At 33.9% G+C, this 23910-nt stretch overlaps 5 protein-coding genes and 1 long non-coding RNA gene across 7 annotated transcripts; 2 read left to right on the forward strand and 4 right to left on the reverse strand.

The window, feature by feature from the left end:
* Positions 1–1279: 1279 nt before the first annotated feature.
* On the forward strand, positions 1280–2403 carry LOC101894845 (2-aminoethanethiol dioxygenase). Its single transcript, XM_005176864.4, has one exon. It carries the CDS (start codon positions 1360–1362, stop codon positions 2119–2121), a length of 762 nt encoding a protein of 253 aa, XP_005176921.1. The 5' UTR covers positions 1280–1359; the 3' UTR covers positions 2122–2403.
* Positions 2404–2863: 460 nt separating this feature from the next.
* Positions 2864–4969, reverse strand: LOC101899514 (lariat debranching enzyme). Its single transcript, XM_005176895.4, has 2 exons — positions 4643–4969; positions 2864–4583 (listed from the first exon to the last, which is right to left on the reverse strand). The coding sequence occupies exons 1-2, from the start codon at positions 4837–4839 to the stop codon at positions 3104–3106; spliced, it is 1677 nt and encodes a 558-aa protein (XP_005176952.1). The 5' UTR covers positions 4840–4969; the 3' UTR covers positions 2864–3103.
* A 3531-nt stretch (positions 4970–8500) lies between these two features.
* LOC131805923 (uncharacterized) lies at positions 8501–9202 on the reverse strand. Its single transcript, XR_009343894.1, has 2 exons — positions 9049–9202; positions 8501–8989 (listed from the first exon to the last, which is right to left on the reverse strand). It is a non-coding gene; the product is annotated as an uncharacterized LOC131805923 (long non-coding RNA).
* A 1587-nt stretch (positions 9203–10789) lies between these two features.
* Positions 10790–13294, reverse strand: LOC131805935 (SUMO-activating enzyme subunit 2-like). Its single transcript, XM_059129722.1, has 4 exons — positions 13069–13294; positions 12853–13007; positions 12509–12796; positions 10790–12428 (listed from the first exon to the last, which is right to left on the reverse strand). Exons 1-4 carry the CDS (start codon positions 13210–13212, stop codon positions 10970–10972), a joined length of 2046 nt encoding a protein of 681 aa, XP_058985705.1. The 5' UTR covers positions 13213–13294; the 3' UTR covers positions 10790–10969.
* A 5389-nt stretch (positions 13295–18683) lies between these two features.
* LOC101894247 (programmed cell death protein 5) lies at positions 18684–20174 on the forward strand. Its single transcript, XM_005176860.4, has 3 exons — positions 18684–18843; positions 19559–19685; positions 19745–20174. The coding sequence occupies exons 1-3, from the start codon at positions 18784–18786 to the stop codon at positions 19966–19968; spliced, it is 411 nt and encodes a 136-aa protein (XP_005176917.1). The 5' UTR covers positions 18684–18783; the 3' UTR covers positions 19969–20174.
* LOC101894077 (protein disulfide-isomerase TMX3) lies at positions 20073–22196 on the reverse strand. Of its 2 annotated transcripts, none has more exons than XM_005176859.4 (3): positions 21908–22196; positions 20959–21845; positions 20073–20895 (listed from the first exon to the last, which is right to left on the reverse strand). In XM_005176859.4, the coding sequence occupies exons 1-3, from the start codon at positions 21945–21947 to the stop codon at positions 20509–20511; spliced, it is 1314 nt and encodes a 437-aa protein (XP_005176916.1). In that variant the 5' UTR covers positions 21948–22196; the 3' UTR covers positions 20073–20508. The 2 variants fall into 2 exon arrangements, with proteins under 2 accessions (XP_005176916.1, XP_011296306.1); XM_011298004.3 differs by having other exon boundaries at positions 20959–21857.
* Positions 22197–23910: the final 1714 nt, after the last annotated feature.

A 23910-nucleotide genomic window follows, 5' to 3' on the forward strand; every position in this document is an offset into this window, starting at 1 on the left:
ACAATTTTTACAAATTTAAATAATTTTTCATTCAACATTTTCAATTCCAAAATTGGTTTGACAGTTCATTGTCCCAGCAGCTGTGTCGACGCGTCTACCTATATTCTTCTACCATGAGACAAGGTATCAAGGTAGATCTAACAGGTAACCGCATCGGCGAATTGCTACAACAAAGCAACTTTTGTGGTCCCCTCAAATGTCAAAATTGGCATCTAAGGCGAAAAACATAGATTCGCCATGACATTTAAAAGTTGCGGCAAATTTGTTTCAACCAATCAGAAACGAGGTGTTTGTTTACATTTTATTTTGTATCCCTCTCGTCGTAAACGAACGTCGCAATAAAAGTTTTTATTGTAAAACAAATAAGAGTAAAATAAGTATTAATTGTAGTATTGCGATATTTTTTAAACAAAGAAACTTATTATGACTATATTTTACTGGTTTAAACCGGAAGTTTTCTGGAACTGCAAATGACAAGAGTCTAATTCTTGCACTACTTCCCGTGATGTGCTTTGGGAATCTTAGATGTTGAGGCTAACTTAATTCTTAAAGCTGCACTCCATTCTAACCTCCTTCCTTCATGTTCTTTTAATTTTTTACTGGTTTCACTCTTAACTTACCCTTAAATTATTTAAAATATTATAAAAAGGTACTTTTAGGGAAGACAACATAAACAAATTTGTTGTTGCATTCATTTAGGGCGAATTCTTCATTACAACAATTTGTTTTGACATTTAATGGTGCCGTCAGCTGGGCTGATGCGATTACCTAGTACATCTACCTTGCAAGGTATGCAATGTAAACAAACATCTTGTTTGTGATTGGTTGAAGCAAATTTGCCGCAAACTTTAGGCCTCAAGGCGAATCTATTTTCGCCTTATGTGCCAGTTTTGACATTTAATGGTTCCACAAAATTTATTTTATTGTGGCAATTTGCCGATGCGAGTACCCATGGTAGAAGAATACAGGTAGATGCTTAAACGCTTGGGAACATTAATCTGTCAAAATTTTATTAAAAAAAATAAGTAGATTTGCACATGATTTCCTATACGATGCCAATCGGAGGTTGTTATGATATGAATTTTTTTTTAATTTTTACAAATTTGAATAATTTTTCATTCAAAAATTTTAATTCCAAAATGCGACATCCAAAATTCTACCATGCGACATCTTCCTTGCTCACACCTTTACCCTGTGCATCATATAATGGGATTCAATGTGAACATACTCTTGGTTTGCTCCCACAATCAATTAGTGAAAAATCGACTTACGCATCACTACCTATTGTCATAATAATTGTTTTATTAACCGGTACGTACGTGGTTTCATTGGTTTCATGCTTAACCGTAAACGTCTACTATGAGTTCCCATTTTGGAAACATTTTGCGACAGGCCCTGAAGACATTCGATCGCAAAAATCAGAACTCTCTCAAAAATAATTTATTGATTTTGAAACATTTGACAGATCAACTTTCTAAGAGAGACATTCTCATCGATGAGGAAAAACTGCTTAAAGATAGCCTATATCGAACTCCTGGCCATGCACCTTGTACTTATATGCATATATTCGAAGATGAGACTGTGTCGATGAGCGTTTTTATAATGAGAGGTGGTTATACTATGCCGTTGCATGATCATCCTTGCATGCATGGTCTATTGAAAGTCATCCATGGTAAACTCAAAATTCAAACATATACTCAAGACATTAACTGCAGCAGTGATGCTTGGAATGAGACTGCACCACACATTAAGGAAGTGGATGTTATTCAAGAAGAACCTGTTACTGTTACTTCGGATATGGGGTGCTCTCTGTTGACACCGACAGAAAGAAATTATCACGAAATTACGGCAGTGGGTGGGGTTGCAGCATTCTTTGATATATTAGCGCCACCCTATGATGCTGATGTTCCTGGACTCGGTCCCAGATCATGTACGTTTTATGAAACAATTCAACCTGACATCTTAGAGAAGTCTGGCGAATGTAACACAGATTGTAAACCAAAATTAAAGCTAAGACGTACACCAGCTCCTGTGTCATATTACTGTGATACAACGGATCCACATGAAGCGTTATTACGAACGGTTTTTATGTATACCAAAGAGGCTTATAGCCCTGTATAAGCAATAATTGAAATGGTTAATAGAAAAATTAAAATAGTTTTAATTGCATGTAAACCAAAAATGCCTATAACTCTTATCTAATATTAAGGACACTAATATAATATTTAAAAAAGATGTTTACCAGTGTTGTAATGTCACTGTCGAGAAGCCTTGCCTAACTTACTAACATCTAAAATCTCACAATAAACCATCAAATTTTAAGCTGTACATTGAGATTGGTAAGAATTGTATGTATCTCGACAGTAGTTTCTCCTTAATACAATAAAATACCTATTTATTAGACACGAATATTTTATTTACTGCATTAAAAACAGAAAAGCAATGCAAATACACTGCATTAGATTATGTATTACGGAGGTTTGAAGAGATATAGCTGACGTTTTGGAATTCAGGCTATCTGTATCATTACTTTCAAGTTAAGAAAACTGAAATTAAAATTTTAAGTAGATATACTTAATCCCTCGGAAATCCATTTTTAAAAAGGACCAAATTTTACAAAACACATGTATTATATTGTAGGCAGGGAAAGTTCGCGGAAAATAGTCGAAGGGGAAATAAGTTGAAGGAGGTAAATGCGACTTTTTTATCCGCCCGTCCTGAAAACTCACTTTTTTCAAACTTTTCACGTGAATATGCACTTGGAATCGAACATAATATTGGAAATAAAGTTCATAAATACTGAAGATTAAATTGTCCTTGTATTCTTTTCAACCATATAAAGATTAATAAAATAACAAATACATTTGCCTATAGAACCTGATTTAAATAGAAAAGTTTTCGTATTTTTATTTACTGAAAAAATTTAGATTACAAACTGCCAGGCCTGTTTTCTCTCAAATCTATCTAACTTTGTTTTCATTATAACATAGTCTTAATTATGTCCTGCCTTTATAATTAGTTGATTTTGTTTATGTCGTCACTTTTTATTTACAAAAATAATTTATGGACCTTCATTAAATACATATATTTAAACATATTTATTTCATAATTCCTCTTCCTCATTCTTGTCCACATAAATGTCTTGATTGCGTCTTTTAAATTTCTTTATAGGAGGTTTAGTTGAATTGACTATTGTTATAGTCTCAGTAGAAACATTTTCTGTCGTTTCCTTAGGCGATTGTGCGTTCATGTGATCATCATTGACCACTTCACCCTCAATATTTATATGCGTCTCGCTCTCAACTTCAATCTCGTCATCTATTTTTAACTCTTCCTTATTTTCAATAGAGTTATTGCCTGATAATTTTGGTTTTGGTAGTGATAATCCACTGTTGCTTTTACGTTTTAATGGACTCTTTGCTGACGCGATTCCTAAGGAATTAGAAGACGTATTAAGGCTAGAATTATGCTCGTCAGGAATGGATTCATTAAGTGCGGAATCCTCAGTATTATCTAGTGTGCTAGAATGACTTAACTCATGACCACCAATCAGCATTGCTAAGCTAAGGGGATCATCAATACCCAAAGTTTCACAAAATTGTTGTGACTGGGGATTTATTTGAGATTTCGGCTGCACATAATGGTATCCTTTGCTCAAATGCATGGACGGGTCGAATGCTTCTACAGTACGACAGAAGTTTTCTGGGATTTTCAAATCATTCTCAAATCGTTGTCTAACGAAGTTCATTTCATCCATAGTTGGAGTAAACTGAAAACGTTCACCATTTGCACTTTTTTCATTTGGCAAATAGTAATAATTTTCCTTAACATTTACCAAATGGTTTGTCAGGTGTAGTATCGTTAGCCACTCCAGGTCATATTCTAGTCGTAGTTGACCCTCATCATCTGTGTGATTTTCCGATTCAATGTCAAGAACCTGCAGAAATCTCCTCTTCGGCAGACATTTATCTAACGCAAGAAATTTTGTTATTTTAGATGTAGGTTTATCTTCTTCTGGATATGACATTGTGCTTTGCTTTTCAACATTTTGTTCCATAGATGCTTCACTGTGCTGCACCAAGGCGGCAAATTTACAATGTAAATGGGCAGAAAACCAATACGAAGGTCTAAGTATGTTTAACAGGTCTTGGCATGGTCTGCTGCCTAGTTGATCCCTATCCATTTCTTCGCGCAGGAATGGTTTAAAACGCGCCAACTGTTCCTTATTGCCATAATTGTATATACCCTTCGGCCAGTCATGTGACATGAAAATATCAATTCTTCCCGATAGTTGTTTTAAACGATATACTTCTAATTGTCTAACATGATAAACACTTCGCTTTGTGTTTTCCGTGTAGGGAGAAAATTCGAAGCGACCCCGCAAATAGTCATTACCCTTGTATATGCCGGACAGACCACCAATTCGAATATCATTGACTCGTACCACTCCAGCATATCCTAAGTAGTATATATTGGGAGCCACCCAACCTCCATATGGCAATTCCTGTAAATAATTTGAAGCTTCGTGGTTCCCACCAATGAATATTGTTAGCATAGGAGCGCGTAATTCCCCACTGTAATACCTAGAAAAGGAATCGGATTATATTTATTATTTGAAATCAATTATCGGTTTATTTCCTACTTGTAAAAAGAGCACATATGTTGAAATTTAGTGGGAACAGCCATGGTTTGTAGATCTTCCATGTTACGGGTAGCTTGAAAATCGCCACAGCATAGCAGCAAATCTATTTTTATACCATCTCTTTTCTCGATTTCGGCAATAGTTTCATATATTTTCTCGAGTTCACCATGGGCGCAGCCTTCTACGGCAATCTTCATTTTAAACAGAAGTGTATAGACGTTTAGAAACCAATGTGCCGCAAAAAAAGAAACAAATAAGATTTGTTTACTTGAAAATTTTGTTTACATGTGTGTATGTTTTAACACAGTATCATGGCAATGCCAAGGCGCTGTACTTGACTCTGACGGAGTTAAGTTAATGAACGGCGTCCAAGGCCCATTAAATGGATAGGTCATGACGGCGTCGTTTAAATCAATGACGTGTGGTGAAAACATAGCTCTGTTCCTTTATGTGCAAGATTTTTTAAGTAATTACTCGAAACGTTTTCCCGTATCCAAAATATCAGAAAAATTTAAAGAGAATCGTGTTCATACCATGAGAGTACAGGTAGATGCATCAACGATTGGGACCACTGATATGTCAAAAAATTGTAAATGTTTTTCAAATATAAGTCGATTTTTATATGTTTCGTCTACCTATATTCTTCTACCATGTTTCACATTTAATATTTTTACCACTTCTACTATTTTAAAATGTATTTTTTGCAATTGAAATCGAATATGGAACCGGAACTTTCAAAATTCAATTAGCTTGCAGAAAGTTTGGATATACATGTTATAAATGCTGAAGACAAGACACTTCTTTTGCCTTCTCGTATAGGAGATGTTTTGCGACTTGGCCTGCAATAGTTCCATAGTTCAATTTATTGTGATTCGTCAATTATAAGGGTTAACGCGGATAAAGATATGTATGAAAGATCTTAAGACACGATTAGACCCCATCTATATTTCCCTGGGTATGTCAAAATTGCATTGATTACATTTGCTCTGTTTCATATCTGATTTTCCGATATCATAAAGAGAAAATGTTTAATGGAAAAATCATGGTACAGTTAAATAAAGATAACCTCTATTCAATTAAAAATATCCAGTATGTATATCCAATACTTTGTCAAGTTTAATTTCATTAAAAATCGAATTTTTATATATGCAAATGGTAGAAGAATATATATATAACAAATTTTGGAATTGAAAATGTCGAATGAAAAGTTATTTAAATTTGTAAAAATTGTTGAAAAAGGCATTTTTTAATAACCTTCGAAAACATATAAAAATCTACTTATATTTGAAAAGAAATTTAAAAATTTTTGACATATCAACGCTCCCAAGCGTTGATGCATCCATGCTACAATGATATCAAGGTAGGGCTATGATACCATATGATTTCAATTTTTTTATGTTCTTGGCTTAATATGTCATCTTTATTTGTTTATGTATGTGTTTTCTTTTCAATAACAAAAAAATTGTTCAGAAAACATTCAAATTCGGATGTTTTCAAAATGTTTATTTCATCGTATGCATCGACAAAATCTAGAGTTTTTGTAGCGAAATAATCCTTTAGAGATATATAGAATCTGGTTTTGAAAAGAAGTGTTGACCTTTCATTCAGTTTTCGCGGTTTTCAATTATTTATTCAAAATAAATGCAACAAGTTGTTTGGTTTTTTATTGTTTTGATACTAATTCAGACATTACAAGCCAAACAGGTAGACCTCTATACTTGCAATTTTTTTCAAAGTTAGCCTACCCTCTCTTCATTGTACCATGAATCTCATTGTCAAAATCTATATTTATAAATCCATTGTATACACACAAAATCAGAAATGGAAACTGGTTTTTATGCCTTAAAATTTGACGAGGTAAATTACAGAAAATGCAAAGCTGGGAATGCTAATTTGAAATGAGGTTACCTTTATTTCATTGTACCATGCAATTGTTATATTCTTCCAAAAAACATTCACATATTTTTTCATACATTCCTAATTTCAGCGCAGGAAATGTTCAATTGTCAATGTTGAAAATTTTCAATGTTATACGCTTGACGTATTTGGGTAACAGTCATATAAATCATTGTATGCATTTTGTGTTGCGAAAACTGCCGATCGAATACTTCGAATTTTAGGTAACGCTGTCATCTATCATTTTATTTAAAATAATTCCATAACTATTTATGCGAGACGAGTGTCGTATTTTTTTTTTTTTTTTTTTTTTGTAAAATAAAAAACGAGCAAATTTGTAATCTGTGTATTCCACAACTATGTGTAACTTACATATGGTAAATTTGACATTACATATGTAAAAAACATTTCGTCTGATATGCATTTAGGATGCAGCTTTGCTGCAACTCCTGTTGTGCAAGTAAACAGATCTGACGATTCATTTTATGAATATATCGCTACAAAAACTAGATTTTGTCGATGCATACGTTGAAATAAACATTTTGAAAACACCAGAATTTGAATGTTTTCCGAACAATTGTTTTGTTATTAAGAACAAAACGCATACATAAACAAATCAAGATGACATATTAAGCCAAGATTACTACCTTACCTTTTTATTGTACCATGCTTTTGATAAGGTTTTTTAGCTTATCCCAACATTGATTACCGTAGAAGAAGGAGATACAGTCACTGTCCTACGCTGACTTAAGGAAGAGAACGAATAATAGCTTAACAGTAAACGACGTATAACGGCACCTCCCTATATTCGGTATTTTGATAATTTTGGCGACATTATTTACCGGAATTGTTTCAAATTTGGTATTTGAGATTCGTAATGGATACTACAGCCAATGACAGAAAATTGTCTGTGCAGGTCCACGCCTTCGTATAGCTCCCATATAACGGTACTTCCCAAAATTCGGTATTTTGATGATTTTAGAGTTATTATTCACCGGAATTGTTTCAATTTACGTATTTAGAGTTCGTAATGGTCTGTGACAGAAATTTGCCTATGCAGGTCCAGGTCTTCGTATAAGCCCTATATATCAGTACCTCCCTATATTCGGTATTTTGACGAGTTTAGGTACAATAGCCACCGAAATTGTTTGAGATATCGTATTTGACGTTAGTAATGGATGCTATAGCTTGTGACAGAAAATTGTCTATGCTGGGCCAGGTCTTCGCACAGCTCCGATATAACGGTACCTCCCTTTACACGATATTTTGATGATTTTAGCTACATTATTCACCGTTTATTTCAAGTTTCGAATTTGAATATGGTAATGGCTAGTTGCAAACAATACACGTCGTATAGACCCCAATATAACGGCTATATTCGGTATTTTTAAAATTTTAACAGAATGTTTTAAGGATTTTATTTTTTGAAAATTTCCAAATTCGTTCCAAATGGTGGAGGGTATTCAAAGTTTGGCCCGGCCGAACTCACTGCTTTTTAACTTGTTTATTGTCTTAACGCTAATAAGCAGTCAAACTTACAGACTAATCTTTGGAAATCCCGCTTTTCTAAAACAACAGCTGATGGTCTTCATATGGAGTAACAATCATGGTATAAGAATATAGGTAAGCGCATCGACACAGCTGCTGGGACAATGAACTGTCAAACCAATTTTAGAATTAAAAATGTTAAGTGAAAAATTATTTAAAATTGTAAAAATTGTTGAAAACGCGAATTATAATAACATCAGAATGACGTCGTATAAGAAATCGTATAAAAATCTACTTATATTTGAAAGAACATTTAAAAATTGTTGGCATATCAATGTTCCCAAGCGTTGATGCATCTACCTGTATTTTTCTACCATGGTAACAACAACACGTATTGATTTCTCAACTATTTCCCTAATTTTACTCATCAGCCTCCATCAACTACGCGAGTATTGTCGCCAGCAAAACCAAGTATTTTCACATTTTAGTATTTTTACATTTTATTCATAGCATAACAAGTAAAATTCTAATATGGCCTTACTTTAGATTGTGTAGCGTGAGTGAGAATCCAGGATTTATAATCACGTTTCTTCATTGACATTTGTTTATGTCTCGGGTGGGTTGGACAAATGACATAATGACGCTGTTGGCGGATAACAAAGTAACAATCCTTGCAACGTCTCTTTAGTCGTCCTTTAACCTTAAAACCAGCCACTTGATTTAAGATTGTTGAGACTGGAGTCAACAAACGTTGCATTCCAGTAATTAAAGATGTTGGCGATGTTGCTTCTAGAGCCATGGGAGTTTTTGACACATTCGAACATATTGAAGGTAAAGGTTTTAACATCATGTGAAAATTCCGGGCATTTTGGTGACGGCTGATATTGTTTATCAGCACACTCGTAAGCTTTTGCGGTACAAAACCCGAGAAAATTTTTGTAACCAAAGACATCTTTATTTCGACTAAAAAACACAACAAATTATTTACATTATAATTCACAAAATTGCTCATGCTAAATTACCTCCTCTTGTTACAAAATAAAATCAACCACAAACTTGAGTTTTGCCGTTCCGTAACAAAATAGTTCAAACAAAATGTTCAGTAAACGGAACTATCGGAACTAAATCTAGATGTCTTGGCATTTAGTTCCATAGTTTCATTATTATTATCATACCTCCACCAATAATATATGTATCTACTTGAAATATTATCCCTACTCTCCACAATATGAATTATTTTTATATTTATTTTGAATAGAATATAAACATAAGTTGTGTTCCAATACTTTTTAGTAGTAAAACTATCAGAAGAGAGAACAGTTCTCATTTATGTGTGCTCAAAAAATAAGGGAACGGACAAGGCCCATTAAATAGGTCGTCCGAATAGCCCAGCTGATTTCACCCATTCCGTCAAAATACATTTGTTTATATTTGGAATTTGGCGAAAAAACGACAAGCTTTCATTATACAATAGGCCTGTCTGGTTATTTTCCTGAAGTAACTGTCGAGTAGTTTCTTTCTGAGAGTTTCATTCTTTTTTATTCTCAGCTGATTTATGAAAAACGAAGCAATAAAAAGAAATGAAGTACAAACCATGGTACAATGAAGAGAAGGTAGGTCAACTTTGAAAAAATTGCAAGTATAGAGGTCTACCTGTTTGGCTTGTAATGTCAGAATTACTATCAAAACAATAAAAAAGCAAACAACTTGTTGCATTGATTTTGAATAAATAATTTAAAACCGCGAAAACTGAATGAATGGTCAAAATTTCTTTTCAATATCATGTTCTATATATCTCTTATGGTTTATTTCGCGACAAAAACTGTAGATTTTGTTGATGCATTCGTTGCAATAAGCATTTTGAAAACACCCGAATTTGAATATTTTCTGAACAATTTTTTATTATTGAAAAGAAGACACACACATAAGCAAATGATGTTGACATATTAAACCAGAAAAATAAAAAAATTAAATCATATGGTAGTTCTGCCCTACCTTGAATTTATTGTACCATGGTACAAACTAATTTAAATTAAGTCAGAAGACTATGCAATTAGGCTTGTGTTTACTAAAATAAATATATTTTAAATGTGCTTACCCAAACATAAATCACTGGAAGGAGAAGAATAGCAAATGATTGCAAGATGAAATTTGTCCATAAAGAATTTGCAAACAATCAGTGAAAATTCCTCTTTCGAGATGGCCAGTAAAGGCATCTGACAACTAAGTTTGCTGTCAAAAATATAATTGTGTTGCATCGACAAAGCTGCTGGGACAATGAACTGTCAAACATATTTTGGAATCGAAAATGTTAAATGAAAAATTATTGAAAATTGTAAAACTTGCTAAAATTTTTTATAATAATAACATCCGATTTGGGTGGTATAAGAACACATATAAGAATCTACTTATTTTTGACAAAACATTCTAAATATATTTTTATTTGGTTCTATATATATTTTTATTTGGTTTTTTATTATTATTTTTATAGTTGTTGAATCATATTGTTAAGCATATAGTATTCGCTTTAATTGGCCTAAAGGCTTTGTATACTTGTCATGGTACAAATAAATAAATAAATAAAAATTATGACATATCAATATTCCCAAGCGTTGATACTTCTACCTGTATTCTTCTACCATGGTTTAGAGTCAAATCAGAAGTATTGAGTTTCGGCGTTCTTAGCCATTATTTGTGATCACATTTTAAGACATGAACTATTGGATATTGTCCATTCCCATGTTAAAAAAAAGACTCAATAAATTTGAAAAATAAATCATGCATATAAATATCCCGATATCTAAGAAACATCTCAGTATATGTATGTTGTATCTGTTAATTATATTTTGTAATGAAATTATCAAAGTTATAATATTAAATATATATTAACTTTGAAGGTATGTTAAAGATTTACTTTCAATGAATGACCGAGTTCTTCTCTAGTTAATCAATGTTAATGACTCCTTTCTCATCCGGTTCAGATCTCTTGGTGCGTTTTGATTGAGTTGGTCCGTCTTCTTCATCTGAATCTAGGATTTCGGTTATATCATCATCAACAGTCGTTGTCTTCCGCTTGGTGGCAATGGGTTTCTCTGGACTTTTTACTTGCAACTTATCAGTAGCTTCTGTTACCTCTTCCGTCGCGGACTTATCGGCAGGTTTTGAAACGTTATGGTCATCGTCGTCTTCAATCAAGCATAAGTCATCATCATCGTCCAATACTTCGTTAATTTTGCTTTTCTTCGATGTAGAAGGTCCATCTGACACGTCATCCGTCTTGCCATTTTCTTTCTCGGAAGTTTTTACTGTTTCTTCTTTCTTGGGCTTAAGTTGATTTGGATCAGCAATAACCTCGAACAAAGGTTCATCCCTTTCTGCGTCTATATGCACAATTATAATGCTCAGTTCGTAATTTTGGAAGAAATCGTCGCATTTTAATAGAACCCCATCGACAATGTCCATTTCAGACATAAGTTTACTTTCATTACATTCGGTTTCACCTTCCTCTGACGAAATTACAACAACACCTTTGGCATCTACAATAACGTCTGGGTTTACCATATTCAAAGTTTTAATAAGAACCTCATCACGAAATTCTTTGATGTGAACACGTTTGGTGTCGATGCGTAGATGTATTGCGGGCTCAGCGGCGCAAACATAACAATTTTTATTTGGAGCCGTTAAAATTTTCTCCGGTATCAATAATTGGTTCCTTGGATTTGGTCTAAGACGCATATATACAGATTTGCACTTGTCCAATTGATTTTGCAAAACTTTAAATGTGTGCAAAACAACTACACCAGCAGTGATAGCATTTGTAGTTGCAATAGCGGGAATAATATTTCCAGCCATGGATTTGATTTCAAATCGAGATTTACGGCCAATTTCGAATATATAACCACGTATATTGGCACAAGCAGCAACGAAATCCATTGCAGGTTGGTCATCCTTGTCCCATACTAAGGAATCGCCCTGATCCATTTTTTCCAAGTTTAGTTTGAGCTTTTTTAAACAGTCGGCAAATACAGCTGCACATTCGGCTAAGGACCATATCTTGTGATATTGACGGGAATAGCTTTGATCGGTTTCGTCTTGCTTTAATAGAAGGCTGTCCCACTTAATGGGTGTCGGAGGCTTGCGCGTTTTCCACAAATTGGACATAGATAAGAGATATTTGATGTCATCATAGAAGAATTTGTTGAATAATGTCTGGGCATCATAATGATTGTCTTTAGCCCACTGGCGTGTATTAACGCGTACTACATTACCATCACCAGGAACTTTTTCGTCGGCTGCCTTCTCAGCATCGATTTTTGAATTTTCATCAACTTCTCCCTTGGCTTCAGGATCAGCAACATCTGGTGAAATGTCTTCGTCATCAACGGTTTCTCCAAATAGCTGACTACAAATAAAACAACCAATGAAATTACGTCGGCGCTATAGAAGACATACAAAATAAACCGGATTTCAAATAATACTCACTTGAAAAGATGTTTGGCCCACACGATGCAATGAATGGGTTCGGATGGTGTATTGCGAATAGTACATCCGGGGAAGCTTTTTTGAGTAGCCTTTGGTGTACATTCGTAACACTGCGTCAATCCTTTTTTGATTAGCTCAACCTGACCATTGTAACCAGCTGTACCACTCTCTATCAATGGCACTTCTGCGTTCAAACACATTCGATTTACGTGGTTACGAGCAGCTCGATTATCAAGAGCGTTCAAAACGACATCAAATTTCTTAAAGAAATTTACGCCATAATCCGTTCTAAAATAAATAAATGTTTATTGTCAATTAAATCAAATCGATTGGAATCTACTTACGCCATTATGCTATCATGGTATGCTTTTATTTTAACATCCGGATTAAACTGCAAAGCGCTTTCCCTCGCCACTTGTGACTTCGATTTACCCACATGTTCACGGTGAAATAAAAATTGCCGATTTAGATTACTCAAATCGATGGTATCCAAATCAATCTACAAAATATCCACAAGTTAATATAGGTCCACAACTATGATTCCAATATGATTAACTTACAATTTCGATTTCGGGAAAACCCGACAGAACTAAATTTTTTAAGATTTCACATCCAATTCCGCCCGCTCCAACCACCAGCAGTTTGGAATTTTTCACTTTTTCTTGCAAGGTTGCTGGAAACACTCCATCTAAAGATGCCGCCATTGTAAATTCTAATTAAGTTTTATTCAATAGCAAAATTTTCTGCAAAAAAAAAGACGCTGTGCCGGTATAAATAAGACTGTGGAGCCTGATATGTGATATAACGCCGACAGGTTTGTACCATTTGACAAGGCCACCTAATACCCGACGTGCCGTATCATGGTAGAAAAATACAGGTAGGCGCATCGACGCAGCTACTGGGACAATGAACTGTCTGAATGAATGAACTGTGATGCTAGGAACACAATTGGAGTGAACGACGAATTTTTCGCGGCGTATGTTTGTCGTCAAAAATAAAAAACATATGTGAATATGGAAATGCACACAATCACGGCGAAGGCGAAAATTTCGTCGGACGCCGCGAACTCAATTAACTTTATTTCTATTTCAAACAAAACAGTACAAGGTGGCCATACTTGTACGGATTTTATGTGTTTTAATAAATTTAATAATTGTTATGGTCACTCTACTATCTGTTACTCGTATAAAAAACATAATTAATTTGTTTATTTATATGTATACTTGCGCCTGAGTGAAGAAGCGCCTGAGAAAGAAGCGTTTACTATAATATACATTATGTTAATTATTTTAACAATTCTCTGATTTATCGTAGTCAACAAATGAGCAAAAAGTAAACAACTTCATCAGCTGTTTTATAATTTCGTCGGTATTGTGTTTCATACGTCGAATTTACGCGGCTCATTTTGTCGCCGCGTAGGGCTCCGTTGTTCGCTCCAATTGTATTCCTAGCATGACTTTGAAATTAAAAATGTTGAATGAAAAATTGTTGATATTTGTAAAAAATTTTGAAAAATGCATATCATAAAACCTCCATTTTGGTCGTATAAGAAAATGTATAAAAATCAACTTATTTTTGACAAAACATTTTAAAAATTTTGACAGATCAATGTTCCCAAACGTTGATGCATCTACCTATATTCTTCTACCATGGTGCCGTATGCTAAAATACTCTCCTTCCACTATTGTAAAATTGTGATATGCTCCCATTCCGTCAAAACATATACCCAGTGTATGTATGTGTGCACATTTAACGTATTTTGGCAATACTATGGTACAATAACAAGTAAAATAGTATCAGTCGGTTTTGCCGAGATATGTATACCCCCAGCCTTGAGTTATGATTATTCACACTATTGACATTTTATTGGGGAGGTTCCGAAGCAGTCAGACAATATTGACCAATTTGTATCTGACATAAGACTGATAAAAATATTACAACTTGTAAAATTTTGACTATATAGATTACTTCCATATTTCCAAAATGGGAAAATATGCGTGAGGTAATATATATAGCGGACCGAAGTATTTCATTTTTATCCTTTATTTAATACAGATAAAAATATTGCCATGTGTAAAATGTGAAGGTAATCGAACATTTATAGCCAATTTTAGGCGAAATCATAAATTTCGATAGAATGCATATTCATATCAGATTCCTGTTTAAAAAGAACTACAGTGGTTTCTATTTACCTGCATCAACATTAGCTGCGCATTGGCCTTTGCAGACCAAAAAACTTTTTTATGCCATTTTTTTCTGAATCCCTTTATTTGAATTGTATTTAAGTGCCCAATCGATAGCTGCACATTGGACATTCCTGCCTCGAAAATTTGGTATTTTTTTTAATTTGGTTACAAAAGTTGTATTTATCTGCACAAGAAAATTTTTTGCAAACTCAAAAAAGACACTAAAAACTATCACTTCGTTTTTGTTTTTTATTCGCAAAAACAATAACAACACAAGAAAAGAGCATGCATTAAAAACATATTCTCGCTTTCTCTCCCACACTAAAAGATGGTTATGCTCAAGGTAGATCTAACAGGTAACCGCATCGGCGAATTGCTACAACAAAGCAACTTTTGTGGTCCCCTCAAATGTCAAAATTGGCATCTAAGGCGAAAAACATAGATTCGCCATGACATTTAAAAGTTGCGGCAAATTTGTTTCAACCAATCAGAAACGAGGTGTTTGTTTACATTTTATTTTGTGTCCCTCACGTCGTAAACGAACGTCGCAATAAAAGTTTTTATTGTAAAACAAATAAGAGTAAAATAAGTATTAATTGTAGTATTGCGATATTTTTTAAACAAAGAAACTTATAATGACTATATTTTACTGGTTTAAACCGAAAGTTTTCCGGAACTGCAAATGACAAGAGTCTAATTCTTGCACTACTTCCCGTGATGTGCTTTGGGAATCTTAGATGTTGAAGCTAACTTAATTCTTAAAGCTGCACTCCATTCTAACCTCCTTCCTTCATGTTCTTTTAATTTTTTACTGTTTTCACTCTTAACTTACTCTTAAATTATTTGAAATATTATAAAAAGGTACTTTTAGGGAAGACAACATAAACAAATTTGTTGTTGCATTCATTTAGGGCGAATTCTTCATTACAACAATTTGTTTTGACATTTAATGGTGCCGTCAGCTGGGCTGATGCGATTACCTAGTACATCTACCTTGGTTATGCTGGAGAAAACACCACTGATGCTCAAATACATATGTTGTGAATTTGTCTCTCTGAGTTTGTCTATCCATTGCTTAACTACTTTTGATGAGCTAAAAGAGAACACTCTTTTGTTTGAAGTTTCGATCAGTGTTGCCAACATTTTGAGAGCTAAAAGCGTAATTAAAAACCAGAAAAGCGTAAATGGCGTAAAAATTTTCCTTAAAAAAGCGTAAAAAGCGCTATGTATTTTTTTCTAACCAAAATTGTCAATAAAACACTTTTTTTAAACTAAATACTGTTTTATTAAAAAATTTAGATCGTATCTTATATAAACATTTCATGTATATAAGCGTATACATATTTTTAAACAAGTAAAAAAGCAGTAAGTTCGGCCGGGCCGAACTTTGAATACCCTCCACCATTTAAAACGAATTAGGAAATTTACAAAAAAAAAAAAATAAAACTTGCAGACATGTACATTTTTACAAACAATTGTGTTCACCCATAGCTTCAAATTCAGTTGAAGCTTACGTTTTTTCTCGTTCATTTCACTTTTCCTTCAATTGGTTTATAATACACAAAATTCTTCGTTTTATTATGGTTTATTAAAAAAATAAACAATGACAGGAATGAGACGTAAAGAATTTGCAGTAAAGAACTTGCGACAAGTAGATGTCATACTATCAAAATATTCGAATGTATAAACATTGTCATATTTAAAAATCTAAAACGCGCTAAAAGCACCAACAGAAAAGATGAAAAGCGTACGTACAGTGTTTTTTTTCGTTTCGCGCTATGCCCACTATTTTGGCGTTTTAGGGGGTCTAAAAAGCACCATAAATAGCGCGAAAAGCACTAAGTTGGCATCGCTGGTTTCGATGACGCTAATGGTGAGCATTGCTTGTCTAGACAATTCATGAGAAAACTTACTTTGTTGTTGTTGTTAAATAAAGTGGTGTTTTCTTGAAATTAGTTTCAGTTGCGCACGAATAGAAAATTAAAGATACCTGCAGTTTTTGTGCACGTAAGTAAAATTAAAGATACCTTCTTCATTCTGCAGATAAATGCAATGAAGCTACCTGCATTTTGGGCATTGCTGCACAAGATGTCGTGCAATTTTTGATTGTGCAGGTAAGCAAAAAATACTGTATTTAGATATAGCAAGTTGTAAAGAATCGCCGACTTGTTTCGCAAATTATGACAGACATAAGCATTGAAAACTGTGACTCTTTGTGGGTGAGGTACCAGGAGGAGTGGACCGATATATCCCATTTTCACGCCAGACCTTGGGTTTATAAAAAAATTGTGATCTGTGTAATTTAAAGACAATCGGACACTTACATCTCACTTTATAAGAATTGTAATTGTTTAAAAAATTGTTCCTTTGTGGGGGAGGTACTTGATAGAGTGAACCGATATTGTTCTGGCCTAGCACTGATGCAAATATAAGGATATGCAAAGTTGAAGCAAAATCGGATTATCCTTTCTCTTTCTGTGCAGTTAATTATTTTGTGTGAAAATGTTGACAATCTCCAAACTCGATCTTAGTTTGACAATAATATTATGATATACCAACTTTGGTTCAAATCGGACGGACATCGTTTTTTTTTTTTGGAATTTAGTATTTTGAAGTATATATAAGGTGGACATTTTTCACAATCAACGATTAAAATAACCGTACATTGCGGAACGAGCATTAAAGATATTAACCAGTTTTGCAATGGAATTAAAATATGAGACACTTGGGATCGCATTGTTTGAAAGAAAATTCAGGCATATCATTCATCTCTCGCTCGACCTGCAAGAATCTACCAGTTTTGCATTTTTTCGATACCCTCAAGGGAAAATCGATTATCGCAATAAAAACTTTTATATTCTTGCAGTTCTGGAACAAAAGAAAAGAAGAAGACCGCCGATAACTTAAGCCAGTCAAAAAATCGTTTTATGTATTCTCACCTTTGTTTTGATTGCTGACAGCAGCAGTTATTAAGATTTTACATTCATAGCATAGCATGTGACGTGAAATTGTTCGCAGCACATCAACAGTATTTAATTTTTTTGCTTTTTATGAGTGTGACTGCCATGGTACAATGAAATAAAGGTAACCTCATTTCAAATTAGTATTCCCAGCTCTGTATTTTCTGTAATTTAACTTGTCAAATATCAATGCATAAAAACAGTTCCCATCGCTAATTTTGTGTATACACAATGGATTTGTAAATATATATTTTGACAATGAAAATTGTAAACATTTTTACATGACTTTACCTTCTTAGCTACATACTAAATCCAAAAGGTGTAAGTACATAAAACCCTTTAAATCATGGCTAGGCACATTTTGTGGCATTTCATAAAGGGATTACAGAGCCGCACTAAAATCTTGCCGTCGTCTTACATTATAATTTGACATTAATATACCTAGCCTTTTAATGTACGCACCTCAAAACACCTTTTTCTTTATGTTCATTTTGTGTAATTTCTTTGAGAAATTGTATTTGCATAAAGCTAATAATAAAACTACATTGCATTGCATTGATGAAATGCACCCAGACTGTTACTGGAGTGTTCTAATTCAAATCGAAGAAATAATAATCAAATTTATGAATGAAAACTTGTAAAAAATATATATTATCGGGAAAAATCGATTTAAAAGTTGGTTATATCCAAAATTAAGTTGAAAATGTGGTTTAAACACATTAATTTAGAAGATGTTATGAAATGTGTTTTTCAACATATTTGCATTGTATTAAATTCAAGATGTCAAACCAATTTTGGAATTTAAAATGTTGAAAGAAAAATTATTTAAATTTGCAATGTCTGGATAATGTCGTACAAGAAAACATATAAAAATCTACGTATATTTGATATAACATTTAAGATTTCTTGATATATCAATGTTCCCAATCGTATTCTTCTACCATAACTGTGTTGATGCATCTACCTGCATTATTGTACCATTATTATGAAAATAAGAACATCAATCACTAAGTTCTATATGTGGCCAACGTGCTTTATTTTTACCCGCTGTCATCCCTAGACAATATGAGATTAAATTAGTATTTGGATAATAATACGCTGCTGACAGATATTTTATAAATTTGGAAAAATGGCCGATGATTTGGACGCAATCCGTGCCCAGCGTATGGCACAGCTCCAATCCCAATATGTAAGTAAATGTTTAATGAAAATGTGCACTCAATCGCTATTTTCTCTGCCATGAGATGTGATGATTTAACCGGCAAGAATCACCTTTGATTTAGCTTGGGGACACACATGTTGGAAAGAAGAACAAAATGTAACACAAAGGTGACATTTGCAGTTCCAAATATGTTCCATGTTCATCTCCGGTATGAAAATTTGGCCCTACCCCAAATACTACTCAATAAATAATTGGGGATGAGTCATTCTTATGGAAATAAAAATAGTGTGCATAGTTGAAACTTGTGTCTCAATATATAAACTGCTGGTAATATTAGAATTTTTATTTACGTAGACTATTTGGACTGTTATTTGCTGGGTTCTCCGTGTGATCCACAATGAGAACTCTGAAGTTAAATAGATTCATTATTGGTACATTGTATGTTGGTATACACGAGAAGCATGTTTGTTACCAAAAGGTTCATCCAGGACAATAACATATTGTATAGTCCATTGCTAATCGGTCTTTTTTGGCGATTTTTTATTTATTTTCAATTAATGCATTTTGGGGCCATGGGCGGTTCCAAAAACTGCTATACTCGACTACTATAAAATTATATTATGAATCTTATTTAAAATTAAACAAATTAATTATAAAGTCTTGGTTTGTAGTTCTTCATAGTACATTTAACAGAAATGTTAACAATAACCATAATTGTTAATTATTATTTATTTAAATATAGGGCGGTGGAGGTGGTGGCGGAAATGCTGCAGAAAAACAAAAGGCACAAGAAGATCAAATGCGGCAACAGGAAGAAATGAAACACGCAATTCTCTCTCAGGTCCTTGATCAACAAGCTAGAGCTAGACGTATGTGTTTCCATTTTATTAAAGGAAAAAATTGGAATAATAATTTTATATTCTTGCAGTAAACACATTAAAAATTAGTAAGCCCGAAAAGGCAGCAGTCTTTGAAAATATGGTTTTGAGAATGGCCCAGACCGGCCAATTAAGGGGAAAACTGGATGATGCCCAATTTGTAAGCATTTTAGAAAGCGTAAATGCACAGATGCCTCAAAGTAAGAGCACTGTCAAGTACGATAGACGTCGTGCAGCAATTGATTCGGACGATGATGATGACTATGGATGCTGATTATTGGCGGTAACTAGCCATAACATTTGGTTTATTATTCTCATAATCCCAAACGGGGGCTGAGTTATCTTCTATTATTTTTGTAAGGAAAAATTCATTGCAACTCTCTTAGCTTAGTAACCATTTATTTGCAAAACTTTCGTTTAAACAAGTAATTAAGTTTTTAGTTTTTTTTTTTTAATAAAAACATACTCGTAAAAAATAAACAGATTTCCATTGATATGAAATATATAAAACATAAAATTGGACTAGAAAGTTGGATACAGTAGTAGTTTAACTGAACTAGTTGGCTCGCAATACAAAGTTTACGACGTACATCTGTCATAATGATCACCTTTCTGGTTGAAGTCTGTATTACACAATGCTAAAATGTCAGTTCTATAGATGGGTCTAGTCGTTTGGAAACATCAAAAAAATCAATATAGATTCACCAGATTTAAAATGTATCGGCATTATGGAAGAGTAACGACTTGTTTTCTTTAGTAGCGTAGTATTGATATCAAACATATTATTTAAGCGATAAACACATCTACAGATAGTTTACTCCTTCTTTTCGTGGTCTTCTTCTTCCTCTTCGGTAACCAGACAGTCGCCGCAAAAGATGGAATACAAAATTAATGAAAGAAATCCTAACGGAAGACCAAATATAACTGATGTTAATACGGGGTTGCCGCGCCACATTTCAATGAGCGCCTTCTTCCCCTCGAATAGTGCCCTATTCAAGCGTACAAAATAAGTATCACCACCCAATGCGGTTGCACTTTCATTATGAATGCTTTCCAGGAATATATGTAAAGCTTGTGGTGTCATTTGCATTGGATCATCATCAGGCAGGTAGTGTTCTTGAGTTGTAGAATTTATAACAATTATGTGAGGGGTGGGCATTTCATCCATGATAATTGAATGTGCAATGCTTGGATCTCCAATCTGAAAGGGGATGTGCATTGGTGAGCAATTTTAAGTTACTTTGACGAATCGGCTTATACATACCCATCCAAACTGGAATTTGTCATGATAGCGGTCACGATGTTTTCTAATAACAGTCTCTACCATATCACGAAATTCCAGTTCATGCGTTGCAATTTGACTTAATTTGTCTTCCTCTACGACAGCAACCACAAGGTACTTTTTGGTTTTCAATAATTGATTTATGTTAAATCTAGTTATTTTGGGAAAGGCCACAAATCTCTCGACATTAACAAATTGATGAATTGTCTCATTAACCAATTCGGGATCCATTTCATGGGCTTTGTGAGCGTGTGGATAAAAATGATGCTGTTCCTCTTTGTAAACGATAACTGCTGGTAAGTGTTCAAACTCGAAATGTTGTGCAGCAACATCTGCAGAAGTGGCATAGAAAAATCCATGCTCCTGATAATTTTCAGCTGCCACATAAAACGTATCCCATACAACACCTTCCTGGGGGCCCACAAACATGAAAAATATGGTATGTGAACCCTTGAGCATGTCCACACTTTCTGTTCGTGTTACTAATTGTACCGGCGGACCGCTCATTCTCAGAGCATAATCTACTAATTCGTCCTTAGAACGATCGCCCGAATAGGTGTACTCCATATTACCCTTGACAAAGATAATAGTTGGATAAGAGCGTATTTTAAATTCTTTTGCCGCAGCTGGATATTTAGTGCAATCCAAACGGCCGACACGTATGTTGGTGGCATGTAATGCTTGCGCTACTAACGCAAAAATTGGTTCAGTTCTCTTACAATAGCCGCACCAGGGAGCGTAGAACATTACTAGCCATTGGCCTTCATGGCGTACGTCTATAAACCGATCAGTGAGCTCGAAAACTTTCGAATTTGTTCCAGCCTCAACCCCCACGAACAAATAAGGTATTGTACACAGCGCAATCAAAGCTAAAAACGATGCTAATACTTATTTTTTTCTTTCAATTATTCTTATTTATAACTATGCTCACCATTGATAAACAAAGAGGGGAACATTTTTTTCGTTTCCATGTTTAAAAATATTACAATATAGAGATTTTCTGGTAGACACGATACGTTTTTCCCAAACGTAATTTATTCGGATGGATATTATTAATTACATTAGAGTAGAATACATTGCGTTTAGTGGAGTTTTTGCCGCTTTCAAATTTAATTGAATTAGTGTTGTATGAGTACAATATTAATTGTTTCTAAATAAAAATATTCTGTGAATGAACACCCGTTCTGAGGGTAGTGAAATGACAAAATCAACAATTTAGGGGTTAAAAGTGAGAGATGCCATCTCGCTTGGAAAATTGAATATATTTTCGATTGTGGTACTGAAGATGAAACAGATTAAAAACGTTCCGGTCATTGTGTCATATTTTAATGTTAAGGCTGAAATAAAAAAAAAAAATGGAAGCACACATTAAAGGTGGGAATACATAAAATGCATTTTTAACTGGCTTAAGTCATGTAATGCAATGCAGCTTTATTATTAGCTTTATACAAGTATGATTTGTCAAAGAAATTAAAGAAAATGAAAATAAAGAAAGAATGTGCTTTCTAATTAAATCCTGATCTTAAAGTAAAGGAATGAAGATCGTCGTAGATAGTGGAACCAAGACATTTAAATTAAAAAGTTTTTTTGTTTTGAAAATAGATTTTTGTCACCATAGTCATGGTAGAAGAATATAGGTAGACGCGTCGACACAGCTGCTGGGACAATGAACTGTCAAACCAATTTTGGAATTGAAAATGTTGAATGAAAAATTATTTAAATTTGTAAAAATTGTTGAAAAACGCGAATTATATTAGCCTCCGTATGACGTAGTATAAGAAAACATATACAAATCCAATTATATCTGAAAAAACATTTAAATTTTTTTGACATATCAATGCTCCAAAGCGTTGAAGCATCTACCTGTATTCTTCTGCCGTGACCATGGTAGAAAAATATATGCAGATGCATCGACACAGCTGCTGGGACAATGAACTGTCGAACCAATTTTAGAATAGAAAATGTTGAATGAAAAATTATTTAAATTCGTAAAAGTTGTTGAAAAACGCCAATTATAGTTGTGTTCCAGAACCTGCTAATTAGTACTAATTAGCACTAATTCTGCTACAACGCGTTCCCGTACACCAAAAACTAGCAAAACTTGCAGCTCTCTCGAGAAAAAAAATGGCGCTGAGTGGTGCACATTTCTGCTTGTTTTAGCTACGTGAATTTGGCCGAGCAGAAATGTGCATATTGTAAATTTGACATTTAATTGGCAGGGCTAACAAGGTTGAAAATGTATTGATACATTTCAATAAAGAAAATAACCAACTTGAAAACAAAAGGAAAAACTAATATTTGTCGTGCAAAAAACAAAAAGAGAAAACATGGGGCAACTTATGTATTCACTTTTGGGTGATTCCAGCAGTGAAGAGGACTGGCTGAATGAGGAATCAGATTATTAATTATTATTATAAATTATTAATTTTAACTTATCGTCTTCAATTCTCATTTTAAAATGTTGGCGCTCTTTTCAGTAAGGTTTCACCAGTCCGATTTAGGCTGTTTACTTTTGGAATTTTGAATTTTGACATTTTATCGCATTTCTGCTAATTTTCCGTTCCCTTATTTTTGGAGCAAACCTAAATGAGAATGACATTTCGAACTGTTCTCTCTTCTGCTAGTTTTACTACTAAAAAAGTACTGGAACACAACTTATAACAACCTCCGAATTATGCTAGGAACACAATTGGAGCGAACGACGAATTTCGTCCAACGCGGCGACAAAATGAGCCGCGAAAATTCGTCGTATGGAACACAATACCGACGAAATTATAAAACAGCTGATGAAGTTGTTTACTTTTTGCTCATTTGTTGACTACAATGAATTATACAAGAACACATAATTCTTTACGTTCTCTATTATAATTTCACTTATGTCCATCTTCTCTTTTATAAATTCACTGATATCCATCTTCACTCAGGTGCAAGTAC

The sequence above is a fragment of the Musca domestica genome, unplaced genomic scaffold, assembly GCF_030504385.1.
Source record: "Musca domestica strain aabys unplaced genomic scaffold, Musca_domestica.polishedcontigs.V.1.1 66, whole genome shotgun sequence".
NCBI lineage: Eukaryota > Metazoa > Arthropoda > Insecta > Diptera > Muscidae > Musca > Musca domestica.

Excerpts from the sequence above, each read along its gene's own strand:
- LOC131805935 (XM_059129722.1), bottom strand. The coding sequence starts at position 13,212 with ATGGCGGCATCTTTAGATGGAGTGTTTCCAGCAACCTTGCAAGAAAAA. Across the intron at positions 13,008-13,068 it reads GTTTTCCCGAAATCGAAATT|ATTGATTTGGATACCATCGA; the intron begins GTAAGTTAATCA and ends GATATTTTGTAG. Across the intron at positions 12,797-12,852 it reads TACCATGATAGCATAATGGC|AACGGATTATGGCGTAAATT; the intron begins GTAAGTAGATTC and ends TATTTATTTTAG.
- LOC101894845 (XM_005176864.4), top strand. The coding sequence starts at position 1,360 with ATGAGTTCCCATTTTGGAAACATTTTGCGACAGGCCCTGAAGACATTC.
- LOC101894247 (XM_005176860.4), top strand. The coding sequence starts at position 18,784 with ATGGCCGATGATTTGGACGCAATCCGTGCCCAGCGTATGGCACAGCTC. Across the intron at positions 18,844-19,558 it reads CACAGCTCCAATCCCAATAT|GGCGGTGGAGGTGGTGGCGG; the intron begins GTAAGTAAATGT and ends ATTTAAATATAG. Across the intron at positions 19,686-19,744 it reads TCAACAAGCTAGAGCTAGAC|TAAACACATTAAAAATTAGT; the intron begins GTATGTGTTTCC and ends ATATTCTTGCAG.
- LOC101894077 (XM_011298004.3), bottom strand. The coding sequence starts at position 21,947 with ATGGAAACGAAAAAAATGTTCCCCTCTTTGTTTATCAATG. Across the intron at positions 21,858-21,907 it reads CCCCTCTTTGTTTATCAATG|CATCGTTTTTAGCTTTGATT; the intron begins GTGAGCATAGTT and ends AATAAGTATTAG. Across the intron at positions 20,896-20,958 it reads ACAAATTCCAGTTTGGATGG|ATTGGAGATCCAAGCATTGC; the intron begins GTATGTATAAGC and ends ATCCCCTTTCAG.
- LOC101899514 (XM_005176895.4), bottom strand. The coding sequence starts at position 4,839 with ATGAAGATTGCCGTAGAAGGCTGCGCCCATGGTGAACTCGAGAAAATA. Across the intron at positions 4,584-4,642 it reads CATATGTGCTCTTTTTACAA|GTATTACAGTGGGGAATTAC; the intron begins GTAGGAAATAAA and ends TTCCTTTTCTAG.